At 34.6% G+C, this 17,411-nt stretch overlaps 1 protein-coding gene across 3 annotated transcripts in view; it reads right to left on the bottom strand.

Annotated features, from left to right (window-relative positions):
- Positions 1–17,411, bottom strand: part of LOC129237090 (midnolin homolog) — a 90,410-nt gene that overhangs the window by 27,866 nt on the left and 45,133 nt on the right. For all 3 annotated transcript variants that reach the window (XM_054871506.1, XM_054871505.1, XM_054871507.1), the window contains exon 3: positions 15,314–15,401. In XM_054871506.1, coding sequence (XP_054727481.1) covers positions 15,314–15,401 — 88 coding nt within the window. The remainder of the gene's footprint in view (positions 1–15,313; positions 15,402–17,411) is intronic.

Here is a 17,411-nt window from a genome sequence, read left to right as displayed (position 1 = left end):
ATGCACAATTGGCACATTGTCAAGAATAATTGCCGTGAAAAATGTGTGCTTATCAGTGGCGCTTATATATGAACATACACATGTATGCAAAGAGACGCAAATGCATGCACACACACATATACATATATGTACATATATACTTTTGCAACTATTTGCTTTTATGGAAATGTGTGCACATTTAAAAGGGCGACACACGAAGACCACCCACCAAATTCCATATGTATGTATGTATTCGTTTAATTCAAATACCTTTTCAAATGCAAACATACATACGAATTGACCGCCATACACTTATTTCAATATTATTACTATTATGTAAGTAGACAATCAATGAAAAATATTTGACAAATATGCATGCATACATACATACATACATACATTTGTACATACATACACATGCATTAACAGCCTTAAGTGTAGGAGAGCTTAGAACAACCACATGCATTCGTGTATGCATATTTGTTTGTACGTATGTACATATGTACGAGTACAGTGTCAACGCAGAACAATATCAACACCGAACTGAACTGAGCCATTGATATTTTGTTTTTGTCGCTACGCTCGTCTGATTGCTGTTGTCAGTGTTGTCGCAGCGCTGGCATTGCTTTTGTTCGATTTGGAATTTGGATTTGGGTTTGGAATTTCTTTGTTCACGTACCCATATCAACAACAAAAACAACATCAAAACTACCAACAAAGCATTATGATGAACCAACAACTACAATGTAATATAAATTACAAAAATAAAATTACAAAAACAAAAAGTCACAAAAATAATAACAATAATATAAATGAGCCAAACAAAAATTGCTGCTTGCTGATACGGCAACAACAACAACAACAAGCAGCAACAGTGCCACCAACAAATGTATGAATAAAGAACGACACAAAATTGAATATGTAAATATTTGTTGAAGAAGCTTCAAATTGTATGCGAATGTAAATTTGTGAACAAAGCATTACTACAACGTGACAACAACAAAACAAAACAGTAACATTTCAATATTAACGAAAGCAACAAACAATGACAGCAAAGGTACAAATGACCAACGCGCAGAGGCAATTCGGTTCAAACAACAACTACGAAAACTGTGCAAAAAAAAACGACAACCAAACAGCAACAATAATAACAACTGCATACAAACAACTACAAAAACAACAACCGTCAGAAACATGACACTGACACTCGGTGCATAGCTCAGCGCGATGACCAAAACATCATTTATTCGACATTCGCACACGATCAGCGTCGATAATAGCAACAAAAACAACAACAACAACAGCAACAGCATTCAGCATTAACCATAAAACAGCAACACAACACAGTAGACAACAAGAGCGCCGAAAATGCTAACCAGCTAGGCAGGCAAACCAGCCATCGTTGAACGCAAACAAAGCAAACAGCAGCGATGAGGCTATAAAAAATCTGTAATGATGCATTATCAAAATATATAAAATAGCAATTAACAATATACGCGTTTTTTCTCGCCTAGCACCACTTCACCGCACACCCCCGCCCCTCTTCACCCCTTCGCAATGAGACAACTGAATACATTCAACGACTCAAAAATTTAACAGCCAAAATAAAGTCGTGTGTGTTGTCATCGCATTGAATTGGAATAACTCAGCACAGCACAGCACAGCAGAGCAGACAGTAACAATAATGAAAGGAGATAAAGAAAAAAACAATTATATGCAAATTTTGTGACGAGTAGACGGGGAAGTTTTCGTGCAAATACGAGATTGACGAGAAGCACGACTCAAGTTGAATTGAGGGAAAATGTGACGTGAATAGAAAAGCCATTATTATTTAGGTTAATTTTAGAGAAAATGTGCAAAAAAAACGTAGGCTTTCATTATTGGCTTGCGGAATCTCGCATAGCGACAGTAGAGAAATTTGAACCGATTTCTCTCCTTTTCCGAAATGATAAATTACATTTTGCCTTTTATATATGTATGTATGTAGGTATGTATTTGGTAATCTAGTTTAAGGCAAATAATCATTTTGAGTAACTGAATTATTTATTATTTACAGAATGCTTTTTTACAACTATGCAACATTAAAAACTGTACTTCCTCGAACCAATCTTTTTTCCAATTAATAATAGTTGATTCTAAAATGGAGCAATAAGCCCAGCACATAATGCACTCTTTCAAGCATTCGATCTTTTGAATGTACTGCATAAATTTTTTAGACAAAAATTTTTCCACATTTTGCCTTTTATATATGTATGTATGTAGGTATGTATTTGGTAATCTAGTTTAAGGCAAATAATCATTTTGAGTAACTGAATTATTTATTATTTACAGAATGCTTTTTTACAACTATGCAACATTAAAAACTGTACTTCCTCGAACCAATCTTTTTTCCAATTAATAATAGTTGATTCTAAAATGGAGCAATAAGCCCAGCACATAATGCACTCTTTCAAGCATTCGATCTTTTGAATGTACTGCATAAATTTTTTAGACAAAAATTTTTCCACAAGGTTTATTACATCACAAGGTGGCGCACAATTTGAATAACTGAACTGTTTTACTAAAAGAAAAAAAATTAAATGAAAGGAAATCTTTATTTCGGCCTTTACGCCATTTGCAAACACTGTACAATTGTGGTTGTTGTCGTTGTAGCATTATAAATATTCCCCATATATGTAAGGGGCATGCTATTGGAGCGACAGTCCTTGACCGGTATTAAATCCGGGTCGATCCGGTAACGTTGAAATCGACTGCCGTGGGAATGAAAAAAACCTGTAAAATCTTCCCATAGGGTGCCACCTTTTGCGCCACCTTATACATGCTCGAATTTTTTTAAATGGAAAAAAGCCTAATATTGTCAAAAGCAAAAAAAAAAATAAAGTGCTTGTGCACACATAACAGAAGTGGAACTATCAAGGCAGACAAAGAAAGAGGGAGAGACCCGAGAGAGAATGAGAAAGAGAGAGAGAGAGAGAGAGAGAAATAATATATATCTAAATAAATTCGCAACATTTGCAGAGAATACAAGTAGACAAAATTTACAACATTTGCAGAGAATACAAATAGTCAAAATTTACAAAAAACGGAGAAGGGTCGACCACTGTAGATAAACGCCGGACACTAACCGTGGCAACAACGCGCACCACTCCGAGCGTTTATCACCCGCATAAACGCAGCGATTCCAGGACCGCAGCAACGGCACAAATTACCGCAAGGCAATACCAATAAATCCGACGCCGGAATGGGTAGCACTTCATAGTACGCACAAGCACTAGCCAAGAAACGGAAGTAAGCGCCAAAAAGTAGGCACCAAAAATAAAACGCCAAAAAAATTGGGACAAAAAGCGCCCCAAGAAGTAGGCACCAAGGAAATATAGCATAATATGTTTCCTACAAGTTTTCACCAATAATTAAGCGCCAAATAGTAGGCAGTGTTATTTCTCACTAGAAATTAGCAGCTACAAGGAAAAACTCAGGAAAAATAGCCTAAAGTGCATCTAAGATATATACAAGGTATAGCTCTCTCTCTCCTTTTCCTCTACGTTATATCTTTTTTCTCTCTCTCGTGGAACGAAAATGCCCAAAACGTTGCATGACCTTACTCTTCATTCTCGCTCGTCCATCGACGCCTAAGAAATTTCACTTCAAAAATTATCAAAAATCAAATTTTTTTTGTAGTCTCTTAAAACTAGCTTGTTATACTAAAATTCAATGGGATTTAAAACGCATACCCAGAAAAATTCCTAAAATTGTGGTTAAGAAGTTGAAAAATTTTATGAAATTTAGAAATATTTTATACAAAGCTTGAAACTTTGCAAAAAAACTAAAAAAAAAAATTATCAAAAAACAAAATTTAAAAAAAATTATCAAAAAACAAAAACAAAATATTTTCAAAAAACAAAAAAGAAAACAATTATCAAAAATAAAAAAAAAATTATCAAAAAAAAACAAATAAAAAAAAATTATCAAAAACCAAAAAAAAAAACAATTTTCAAACAACAAAATAAAAAAAAGTATCAAAAAACAGAAAAAAACAAATTTGGTGGGTTTTAGTCTCTTAAAACTTGCTCTTTGTTATACTAAAAGTTCCATGGGTTTTATTAAATTGCATACTCAGAAAAAATCTAAAAATTGTGGTTAAAAAGTTGAAAACTTTGCTGGAGTTTTGAAAAATCTTGCAGAAGTTTGAAACTTTGCGAAAAAAAAATCATAATTACCAAATTTCTGCTTGGTCAAATATCAACGGGGTTTTTGTAGTCTCTTGAAACTTGCACTTTGTTATACTAAAGTTCAATGGGTTTTGTAGTTAAAAAGTTGAAAGTTTTGAACAAATTTGTACAAAGTTTGAAACTTATATATGGTTTTTGTTGCTGCATGAACTATTTTTCAGATAACAAAACGAAGCAGCATTAGCCTCTCTACTACACTACACAGAATTTATCAACCTTAACCTTATCTCTGGAACGAATGTGTATATAAAAAAATTTAATTTCATATAATTTTCCTTTTTTCTTTTGACCATTAGACACTTGATACCAAATAATAAAAAATAAGGTATTCCATCAATAAGCGTCAATTTAAAACGGAGTCATGATGAGTGTACAAAAAACTAAAAGCCACCAACAAAACCTCTCTTCACCCCCATACCACTTGGCAGCCGAAGATTTACGCAGGCATGCACGCACACATGCATAGTGGTAAGCAAAACAAAGAGCTATTAAAACATGTATTAATACTACATTTTTTGCTGTAATCGTCAATCGACTTCGACCCCGTGCCACAGCGGTTGGTGGACTCCAGCGCCATTTGCCATTTTTACCAAGTGCATCAACGTCAGTCAGGCAGACGCAAAAGTTGAATGGAGTAGATAAGAGGAGCACCAACACCAACAACAGCAGCAGCAGCAGCAGATACACAACAGCAACAGCAACAACAAAGAGCGCAAAAGAAGCTGGCTCCCTTTCTTCTTTGTCATCATCAGCTGAAATCTGAAATCTTTGTCTTGGCTCGTGCTGCTGCTGCCATTACACAGATTGCTGGCTGCTGCTGCTGTAGCTGTGGCTGTCCATCGTCATCTGCCCATTACTTTTGATTATTACTGTCCAACTCAAATTCAACTCTGCTGCATTCTTTGTACTTATGTAAATAGGTGTGTATGTATGTGTGTATGAGTAGATAATTGTGCTTTCTTTGTGTCGCAAAAACCTTAACGAAAATTGCCCCCCTTTCACCCCACTACCGTGCCGCACTGCTATTCGAGTAATTTTCATAAATCTATTTGTCCAAAAATTACAAAGCCCAGCCGAAGGCGAGCCCGAAATTTATGTATTTACTACATACACACACTCACACAAATGCATGTATGAGGCGACAGTCCGATGGACAGTCGCAATTATTGTTGGGGTGTCGCCGATTTTGTTTTTATCGCTTTTGCATTTGTCTTTGTTGTTATGAGCGGTTTTGACACTGATATTTTTGTCTTAATTGATTCTTTATTTGTCAGCTGGATGACTCTGACTGGTCAACAGTTGGCAGCTGCCCACCCAATCGTTGTCGTTGTTGTTGTTTGCTGCGATGTTGCTGCAGCAACAGTAAGCGCCCACTAACAACAACTGTGTGTGCATGAATCGATGAAAAATAAAAGAAAGCAAAATAATAAACAAGAACTTCAACAATTTGTTGGTCGCCTTTAACGAGCGACGAAAATTACCGCAAGTATTTATAAGCGAAGTCAATAAATTGGGGCTGCTCCACAACAACGAAAAAATATTATATCTACAAAAAACAAAGAAGTATTTGGAAAGCAATTTCCACCACCTAAATTACACGCCCAAAAGAAAATCCATTGAGAAAATATTAACAAAAAAAAAAACGAAGAAAATGATTCAACCATCAATCGCTCCGCAGCTACCCCCTGTGGTATGGACGAACGAACGAAAGTGAATGTGAATTTAAATTGTCACCCAAGTCCCATTTTGAGACATTTCGAAATTGTGTCGTTCACATATTTTCTCCAGAAGAATCGAAAAGAAAGGCGAAATTGGCTAGATGACAGCATAATGCGCCGGCGTTGATCTCAATATGGTGATGATGATTGGCATCCATATACTGTATGCAAATAATTCGTAGTGAACGCGTATGTGCATATAAATGTATTTATTTTTAGAAATTGCTTAGCTATTTTTATGCGCATGCAGTATATACCGACATGGTAAACTACTCATTGCACGTAGTGTGGGTTGCATTTGTAGCCCGTTAGGAAAAATCTATATTAATAAAGCAAAAAAGCAAAAAGAAAATTTCCCATTTCTGCCCACTGCGAAACAATTCGCTACACATCCAACGAGTAGTAGTGAGTTAGTAATAGAAAATATAATATTGAGAAGCAAGCGACTCTCTCATTCATCTGCTGAGAGCATGTGCCAGTATGTCGTTTTTGGCCTGATGATGAGAAGATGAACAGTTGTCACTCGAAAACTGCGTTACCCTTACTATTGCAGTTTCTCTCTTTTCTACACTGTCTCGTTGGTTAGCTTATACAGAGTAGTGTCTTTGCTGATCGCCCAACCGTATATGCGAGTTGACATGAATGCAGTGGTGAAACTGCTAGGATCATGGTCCTGATGTAGTTGCCTACTACATTGTCCAGCATTTTCAAAGAAAAGGACGAAAGATAATCCTGCCTTCGTATAAATACCACTTTTGTCCTCCTCCTCCTTATCTGCTGGCGAACAAGTACAGTGACTCACAAAAGTATTTTGCATGAGAAGACAAATAAGTTCACGCTTCAATTCCTGTATATTTTTTAAATTCATTTGTTAATTATTTCATAAATTCTTAAACATAAACCTTATATCTACATAAACAATGTATTAAAACTTTAAAACAAAAATATGTTCCAATGTAAACGTAAAAAAAGTAAAATAAAATAGAATTCATTGCTCACAAAAGTATTTTGCTTTTGACTAGATGGTGTACAAATATACTAATTTCTATTAATTCAATATTTCGTATGATATCCATTATTTTTGGAAACTGCTTCCAAGCGCCTTGGCATAGATTCTATTAACTTGCGACAAAAGTCAAGAGGTATTTTTTCCCATTCTTGCAGTAAAACATCTTTAAGGTCACTTTTTGACGAAATTTTGTGTTCTCGCACTCTTTCTTCGAGATAGGCCCACAGATTTTCTATGGGGTTGATATCGGGACTTTGGGGAGGTGTTGGCAAATGTTTTGTATTAAAAAGTATCCACATTTTGGCATCATGAGCTGTATGCTTGGGGTCGTTGTCGTGTTGAAACAAAAAGTGGTTAGACGACATTCCCATTTTTTCTGCACTGGAATGTAAGTTGTCTTTGAGAATAGACAAATACAGATGTTTATCCATCGTTCCATCTATAAACACCAGCTTTCCGACTCCTTGGGCCGACATACAACCCCACACCATGACGGAACCTCCACCGTGCTTAACAGTGGATTTAACATTTTTTAATCGCAGCTCTTCATTTGGCTTCCGCCATACCATACGACGCCCGTCCGAACCAAAAATGTTGAATTTGCTTTCATCACTAAATATGACGGTTTTCCAAAACTCAAAACTTTTGGTTTTATAGGTGTTGGCGAATAAAAGCCGCTTTGCTTGTGAAATCAGTGGTTTTTTCCTTGCTGCACGACCGTGAATATTGTTGCTTCTTAGGGCTCTGCGCACTGTCTCATCGGATACTTCAATCTGAAAGGTTGCTTTTATTTTGTCATTGATTTTTGGGGCTGATAAATGTGGGTTTTTGCGATTTTCTTTCAATATTTGGCGTTCTTCTCTCTCAGTTAGCAACTTTGGTCGACCAAAACGGGTTAAATTTTCTAAATTACCGCGTTCTTTACACCGTTTTATTACATTTTCTATCGTTTGGCGGCATCGACTAAACATATTGCAAATATATTTCGTAGATTTTCCCTCATTATGGAGATGTAAAATAATTTTTTTTTCAGCTGTAGTTAGTTCTTTACCCTTTGGCATTTCCGATATGCACAGTACCACAATTACAAACGAAATGAACTCAATTACAAATAAAATTGATTATAATACGCACTTGTAGCCACGACTTCAGCGAAAACAGAAAAAGTAACTGAACTACGTCCAGTAACGGTATCTATAAACAATAAGCAAAATACTTTTGTGAGCACACATTTTCATTGCTACGCACGTTTTTTGTTATATGCACCTAACGGTACAATTTTTGTGCATGATGTGTAGCCCAATTGCTAAGACAGTGCTCAATAATGCGTGTAAGTATTAACATTTTTATTTTCGGATACTTAGTACATACAAAATCTTAAATTTGTACATTCGCGCTATTATGCAAAATACTTCTGTGAGCCACTGTATTTATGTATGGGTAAAAAATCAACGCGACTTTAGAGCGAGTTCAAATAGTCTGTACAATGAGTTGGAACGGGTATACGCAGATTGTACAACCTACTCTGTTAAGAATTTTCTTTTTAGTTATTTATACAGAAAATATGGAGAAAAAAATTTCGAAATATAAAAAACAAACATACATAAAAATTTATAAAAAAAAAACAAACATAATTATAAAAACAATATAAGAAAGAAAAATTAATTAGAGAAAAAAATTTTTTTAAAGAAAAAACTTAACAAAAAAAAAAATTAAGATAAAATAGATAAAAAATTAAAAAAAAATAAATTAAAAATTAAAAAAAAAAAATAAGTAAAAAAAAAATTTAAAAGAAAGAAAAATTAAAAAAAAAAATTTTTAAGAAAAAAAAACATTTTAAAGAAAAAAAATTAAAAAAAAAAAAATTTATTTTCTTTTAAAAAAATTAAAGAAAAAAAATTTTTTTTAAAGAAAAACAAAATTTTAAAAGAAAAAAAAACAATTAAAAAAAAATTCTAAATGTAAAAAAACAATAAAATAACAAACAATAAATTTAAATTAAAAAAAAAAAACATTAAATAAAAACAAATAACATAATAAATAAATAAATAAAATAAAAATAAACTTCATCAATTATTGTTATTGAACGAATTTCACTTAATTCCTGGTATTTTACGAAATGTTCAAAACTACGAAAATGGGAATAATAAAGTTGGACGACACCGCGTTGTAAATCATGTTGGAACATGCGTACTAAACAGCCGTCGAAAACAACATTGTGCAAAATGTTGGTACCACGGTTGGAGCGTGTATACTCTAGTTAAGACTGTGGTGTCATTTTCGCATCACTGAATTGCCGACTCGACAAGGACATGCAGGAGCTCCTTTTGGACTAAACGCAGCCATGTATTTGGCTTGTTAAATTTCGCAACTGCGATGTTCCTACCTCTGCTTAAACTACTAATAAACGCTCGTCACCAGTTGCTAGAGCAGTTCGTTATATGACTGCTCATCACCAATGAGCAACGACGTGATAACCACAGTGTGAAGAAAAAACCGAGAACAAAACATAAAAAATATAGAAGAAGTCGCCAAGCCAACGAAATATGTATAAAAGAAGTGACAGTAACAGCTGAAAGTTACCTTTTGCAGAATATAGAATAGAATAAAACAAAAAAAAAATTACCAATTTAAATTACATTTTTCAATGCTCAGTTGGTTAAAAAATTCACCACAACCAAGCGCGTACCGTTATTGTCCCCAATAGAAAGCTTGCTTGCCCATGTTGGTAGCATCTCGGAAATTCGGTCAGTGAGACCAAATCAAAAATTACATTACAACAATTCCAGCCAATATGAATGACAGCAATTCATACATGCACACATACATACATACATACATACATACATATATGCATACATTAAGTACAAACTGATTGCATATACAGTAAATATCAGTTAAAGGAAGTAATGAAAACAGAATGCGGTGACAGCGTAAAGAATGCTTGCACGTTAATGGCAGTTCGTCGACAACAAAAAATAGTAACATGAAATTCTAATGTCGTATTTGCTAGTCCAATTCGGTTGGTAACTGTAAGCAGTGAAGATACATAATAAATAGAAATAAAAAATAATAATAAAACAAATCAGTATAAATGCACAATCATTTTACTATATTTATTGCTATGAAGCGCTTTTAACCATCGTTGTTGTTTTTTGATGTTTTCTTTGTTTTACTTATTATTATTTTTTTTGTTCTTGCTATGCTTTCTGTATTTCTGCAAATTGCTTCCCATAAACACAAAGACTGCGACTCCGACTCCGGTATACGACGAGATACCACAAGCGCGACCAGTTACTTGTGCCAGAAACATTACGAAACAAACGCGTGTTCCATACTGTAAAAGCAATAACAACAGCAAAACGTATTAGGGGAAATGCGCTGTTAGAGAAACGATGGCAACAAAGTTGGAGAAACCGGCAAACAAAGAATTGGGTAATCACAGCAGCAACAGTTTGCTCCAGTTGATAGCTTGTTTTAGGCGAAGACGTGCGCTCCCAATAATACGAGTGGACTACTCATGAACAACGTAAGAATACCAAAGAAGACAAAAAAAATAGAATGAATGGTGTGAATGAAAAACGGTTTGAAAGTCGGTGGATTTCAAACGGGTTTTCATTTGCTTAGAGAACTGTTGGAATTTATACCGCGACGAATGAACAGCTTGCACTTTTTAAAATAAACTACACACCTAAGAAATGCGGTGCGAACGTAAGAGAAGCATAACCCTTGGTTCATTTGCGGTGCTTTACTCTACATTGCATTTGACCTTTTCTCCATTTTATATTTGATTTAAGCTAATTTGCCAAAATGAAGGCAGGCCTAGTTGAAAGAGCTGAGAGATCAAGATTGCCTATGAACCGTTAAGTTAACAGCGTGCAAGTTTGTGGATATGTCGTCACGATGCTTAAAAATTAAAAATTGTGGAAACTTACTATCGTAATGATGAAAGTTTTGCGTAGAAATGTGAATTAGCTATCAAGATTATGCGATTTGTCGACATTGGATTTATTTAAAGCAAGAGTAGCAAGAGAACTAGCGAAGCAAAAGTTGAAGAGACTAAACTTTAAGTCACCTCAGAGCATCATACTAGTCGTGTGCCCCAGTCAACAAGTCTCCTAGACAAAGTACCACCGACCGCTGCCGCTGATGCTAACGAAAAACGACAGGCAATTATGTCAGCAACGAGTTAAGCGCGGCGGCTACCGGTGGATTTCACACGTCCATGCAAGGTAAGGGTGTAGTTACTCATTAGCGTAAACCTGTAATCGCTTGCTGGCAAATTATACTTTTTATGTATAAGTAAATAAAATAAATATTTCCTAAATTTAATGAAAATAATTCCCAAATTTGTTACTTAGAGGAAAAGAAGAAATTTACTTTCGGTTAATTTGAATTTCATTCGGACCAGCTATATGAAAATCTGATTCTGAATAGAAACTCCCCATTTTTCTCTATTCCCTCTTTCCTCCTATATGAATAAAAAGTGCTAGGGGATTTTTCCATTTCCCTTTCCCCTTATCACAAGCGCACTTTGAAAAAGGGAAATTGAGGTTTGGAAAAAAGTGGGTATCACGGGAAAGTGATGGCATTTGAGTGTGAGGAAGCGAGCAGTACACAAAAATTTAAGAATTTAAATCCTTTAAACTTGTAAAGATGACAAAATAATGGGAACTTTGACAAAAGATACTTTTAGTACTAACGAGAATTGCGACAATTTAAGGTAGTAGCCCGGTGTGACGGGTTCAAAAAATCGATTTTTTTCACATTTTTCGGAAGAAAAACAGCTCAAAAATATACTATAAAAATTTCAGACAGAAATTTTAATTATTTTTTAAGTTATAGCTAAAATAAGAGAGCAAAACAAATTAATATAAAATTAACTTTAAAAAAATGTTTTTATATACTTCAAAACACCAATAAAAACATGTAAAAACTTTGAACGATCGCATTTTTTCTTTTTAAAAAAGATTCATGAAAAAACGTCGAAATTTCGGTCATTACACCGGACTACTTTGCTTTGTCGTGAATATGTCTTCTTAAAGACGATCCAACTCAGCAGTTTCTGCGCCTGCTATTATTAGAAAATCTATGTTATGCATTGCTTAATAATTTTATTTACTTTTTTGATCAACTTTATTTGAAATAATTTACATTTTCTTTCACTCAGTCGTTTTGAAATCCGCATTTCCTACTCTCAAAATTTTGAGAGTTTAGAAATGAAAGATTTTTTTCGAGAAAAAATTAATCGGCGAGAATACAACTCCCCGGGAATAGATATTTCTGATTGGACTGTATATTTCTGATAAGGTACATACATATTAATTCTTGGCGATCAACGGCTACGCTATGCATTAAAGAGAGAGTGAAGAAATTAATATGAGTTCATATTACAGAAGAGATTTGATTTCTCCGTTATAGCTACATACGAGTATGATTACTTTGGATTTCTGCTTTCACTACCCCGTCCTGCTTTAGTTTTCGTTATTTGCAGTAAAGGCTAACGCACTGAATCAGTTATTTGGAGCTGCGCACTGCGCACTCCCCTTCATAATATCGCTCACCCCAAACGCCGTGTTGTCTCTTTTCGATGAGCACTCCCCATTTGAACTCCTCTTATTTTCGTTTTAACCATTTAATATGTATTAACATAAATTTAATACAAATGTGCATACAAACATTGCGATAAATAAATGTTAATGAAGCCTTTTTGTTCGCAAACAAAATTAAAGTGGGAAGGCGCATAAAAAGCGAATCGTGCGCACGCGTTGCATTTACTTGGGCTAAGTACGAAGAAATAGATATGGTTAAATTTCGAATTCGAACTTTTTAACTCGCGTTTCACTTATATATGTCGGTGTATGGGTGTGTGTGTGTATGTGTGGAATTTTAGTTAATTTACTTCGCATTTTTTGATTGTGATTTCTTTGTGAAGTTTTTGTTTTTTTTTTTTGTTGTGCAAAGCTATGGCGAGGTCGTCAAGCAGGTCTGACTAAAATAATTTATTGAAATTTCGGATAAAAAATTTGCCATTCCGCCGCTTTTCGAGTTTCGCTTTTTGAACAAAGACAGTGTGAAACAAAGCTATGCCACCAACAATGAATGACTAGGTAAGTAAAATGTGTGGAAATCAGACGAATTTAGCAAGTTTTATGGCAATAGAACTAAAACTCGGTTGATTTTGCTATGAAGAAAATATTGTTCGCTTCAATTTATATGAAAAAAAAATCCATAGCTGCTATTTCGAAGAGTGACTTTCAAAGTGTGTGAAAATAATCGGGTTGTTTTAAGGCCTTGCCCTATGAATAAATCTCGAAGCCGATCAATTCCATGCGTGAGACTCTCATAAAATAAAATTTAAATATATAATTTTTTATTTAATATATTTACATATATAAAAGCAAAGACTCATTTGTAATGCAACAGCTTTTTAAAGTAATGGCTGTTGGAAATTTTATCTATCAAATTTGTCATCACCTTTATTCACGTAATGTGGCAACCTCATTCTTACACATTCTTTTTCTTCTCTTCCTCGTTTTTTTTTCTAATAAAAGTTAATAGCTGCAAAATCATTGTTCCGAGGCTTATTATTGAAATATATGAACGATAACAAATTTAAATAAAAATGCAAATATAAAAACTTTAAGCAACAATGCGATTAAGATGAAGAAAATAAACAATAAAATATACTGCGGGCAACGCCCGTAAAGTTCGAATTTAGTGTAGAAAATCATTTCCCCTCAAGGGGTTAAAGAGTTAAAACGCAGTTACTGTAGACTTAACGATTACTCAAACGCCTCGGTGCTTCTTTTTTGTTCTTGTATCTTCTAGTGCATCATTTTGACATTTTGCACCCTTAACTAAAATTTCCATACAAAAGTTGGGCAAAATATGATGTTGACTGTAGATCGTTACAGTAGTTAAAACAGCATAAACATTCCCATAAATGTTCGAGGAATGGTAGTGGAGTGACAGACCTTGGCCGGATATAAATACGGGTCATTCTGGTGACGTAGAACCGACTGTGGTGGAAACAACAACGTTTATAAATCGTACAAATGTATTACGAAAATCGACACTCTTTGAAAAGTGTTCTTCGCGCGCTCAGACCAACATATGGTGTACATAACCGGCCTACCGAACGCACTATTCGGCAAACCAGCGGCAAAATTGAGAATAATTTTACATTATTCGATGATACTCGACCGATTCCATTACGTTCAGCTCGAAGTAAAGAGAATATTGCGGCAGTCGGTTCTACGTTACCGAAACGACCCGTATTTATATCCGGCCAAGGATTGCCACTCCAACAGCATTCCCCGTATGTAAGACTGGGGAATGTTTATGCTGCTAAAACAACAACAACAGAATATAAATGAGAGTTTCAACTGAAAGCGTATAAAATACAGGTAGTTCAAGATTTGAAGCCGCTCGAACTTCCAGTGCATCATAAAGAGTCGTTGCGCTCTTGAAAAACTCGCCAAAGATCCGCATTTTTGGTCCAGAATTTTGTTCAGCGATGAGGCACATTTTTGGCTTAATGAATACGTCAGTAAACAAAACTGTCGCATTTCGACTGAAGAACAACCCGAATCCACTCAAGAACAGTCATTACATCCATTTAAAACAACCATTTGGTGAGGCCTATGGGCTAGAGGAATCAGCGGCTCACATTTCTTCAAAGATGACAGTGACAGCGAATGGCGAAAGCTATCGACATGGTAAACGACTTTTTTATGCCGGAAATTGAAGAGCTCGTGATATCTACAACGTTTAGTTCTACAAGACGCCGCTATTTGCCATAAAACCCGTGAAACAATGGATTTACTGCGTCGTCGTTTCGGTGAGCAATTTATCTCTCGTTCTCGTCGCGGACCAGTGGATTGACCACCAAGATCATGTGATATCTCACCTTTGAACTTTCATTTGTGGGAATATGTAAAGTCAAAATGCTTTGTGGATAAACCAGCTTCGATTGAGGCTTCGGAAGCTAACATTACTAAAGTTATTCACGAGAGACCGACCGAAGCCTTCCAGCGTGTCACTCCTCAAAATTGTTGTTTTCGAATGGGCTCAATTCGGCAGTTGCGGGCAACATTTGAAAGGTATTACCTTTAAAAAATAAATGTCACGAATTGTTATAAACAAAAATAATAATGATTGCCCAATTAATTTGAATTTTCGCTGTTTTATTTAAATTTAAAATCAGATACCTCTACATAGATCTCGCTTTACATACACACACCAATGGGGTAAAAATATAGAAAATTTAATTTCTGACAACATCGTTTTCACGCAAAAAACAAAATTAATTTCGGAAAAAAATTAATTTCGAAACAAAAATTTAACTTCGAAAAAAAAGGTAAATTTGTACTTACCAGCAAACCAGTCTCCACATTTGGTATCAATATTATTCTGGAGCCATCCATGAGATTATTATCCTTTAGGGTGCCTTCTTGAAGTTCTCTGCAAGGAGAAAAAAAATTGATTAAATTTTTATTTGAAGAAAAATTAAGCATTCAAAAAAAAAAAATGTTAAGAAAGACATTTTAAATATCTACGATTTTTGCTATATTTTCTGATTTTATTACAAAACAACGAACATTTCCAAGGTTTTCAAAAAAAATTGGATTTTGTTTTTTTTTGCATTTTCTTAAAATAATATATAATATCTTAGAAATATTGTGTGAATATTTGAAGTTAATCCGACAAATACTTTTCGAGTTATTCAACAATTAACAAAGGGTGCTCGGGCGCTCCGGAGCGTTCGAGAGCAAGTAGCTAGCAGAAGCTGCAAGCAACCGATAGCAACAAAATGCGTTTTTCTCAAAACTATGGTTTTTGAACTGGTGATCACAGTAACTTAAAACCGCTTGGTAGATTTCAATAAAATTTACTGCGTTTGAAAAACATAAAAAAATTCGTGCCTGATCGAAGGATTTTTGTTCTTTTTTTTTCAAAATTTCGTTTTCTTTAACAATTAATTGTGGGGTTTTTTCTCGAAAATCTGAAAAATATTTCCTGAGGCTGCCATATTGTTAATTTTGAAAAAAGCTTCGATCAGGCACATGATTATCCATTAATAAAACGAATTTCTCTTGTCCGATTGATTTTAGATGAATCTCTAAAGGCTTGAGATGATCACCGCAAGGGACTTCTGGAGAAACGGGCTTCACACAAATTTAATCAATTCAATTAAATTTTTTTTTGTTTGAAATTTTGCAAAGTCATGTCGGTAAATAAAGCAATTGACTAGCAAAAAAAAAATTATTGAAAATCATCATTTTTTCGGGCCTCTGACTACCCCTAACCCCTTAACCTTTACTGCCTAACGCGCCTATTCACAATCGTTCCCACCACAGTCGGTGCTACGTAACCGGAACGACCCGACTTTATATCCGGCCAGGAACAGTCACTTCAGCAGCTTTCCCCTTATGTGTATGGGGAAAGTTTATGCTGCTACAACAATAAAATTGCATTGGAATAATAGAGCAGTTAAGCTTCAAGCAAGTATTAGTTTTTTTTTTTTATATATTAAGAAAATGTATTCGAATTTAAATAAGAATAAAATTCGCCAAATTCGTCAAAAGGAGAAATAGACTTCCCAAATATTACAATAAAATTTTTTTCTAGCATTCCAATTAACGTTGCGTTTATAAGTAAATACTCTAATTTCAAAAGCTGCTCGCTCTTTATATTATATAAATTTCTTAAAAATTGTCTTAAATGCGTCTTTAGTAAATATCTCTGCTTAGTAAAATAATATTAACAACAAAAAGTGAATGCACTGACTTTAGACTCCAAAGGTCTTACATTAGCGATATTGTTTTTTGTGAATCTTATTTTGAAGCGAATGTTTCTCTTTCTGTTTGCTCTTTTTTGCGTAAATATATTTGCATGAATTAAGCATTTCAGATTAAGATTTCAAACAAATTGGTGTTGCATTAAATTTCAAAACCAGAAAGACGTGTGTGTGAGTGTGTGTGTGCGAGTCAATAAGAAAGAAAAATTAAATCTTCTCAGTTCAAGCACTCAACCGACTCGTGCGACAACTTCGTCCAAGTGTCAAAAGTCGAGAGTTGTTCGATTAACTCGCGTATAGTAGGTACATATATATGCAACTACACATGTACACATATGTATGTATGTATGTATGTATGTACATACTAAAAAAGAACATGCGTGATTCTCCATGTTATTTCGGAGTTTTCTTATTTGCATTCGCATTTACTTGAGTTGAACTGCTGCTTCTTTGTTTAATTTCCGCCCGCCACTCCCCTTTCGGCCTACGATAACTGCATTTTACTTACATATGTATGTACATGTTGTGTGTTGTTTCTTTGTGCAATGAGTTGTAAAAAACAGGTGTTAAATTGACTAAATGCTAAATTAAATTCAACAATTGGTTGCTTAATTAGTAGTAAACAGTGGCGAGCGACGAGGGCATAAGACAAAAGTTGCAAAACTAGAACGAGA

This window comes from Anastrepha obliqua, chromosome 2 (assembly GCF_027943255.1).
Source record: "Anastrepha obliqua isolate idAnaObli1 chromosome 2, idAnaObli1_1.0, whole genome shotgun sequence".
In the NCBI taxonomy this organism is placed as follows: domain Eukaryota; kingdom Metazoa; phylum Arthropoda; class Insecta; order Diptera; family Tephritidae; genus Anastrepha; species Anastrepha obliqua.
This window is presented reverse-complemented; position numbering and strand designations above follow the sequence as displayed.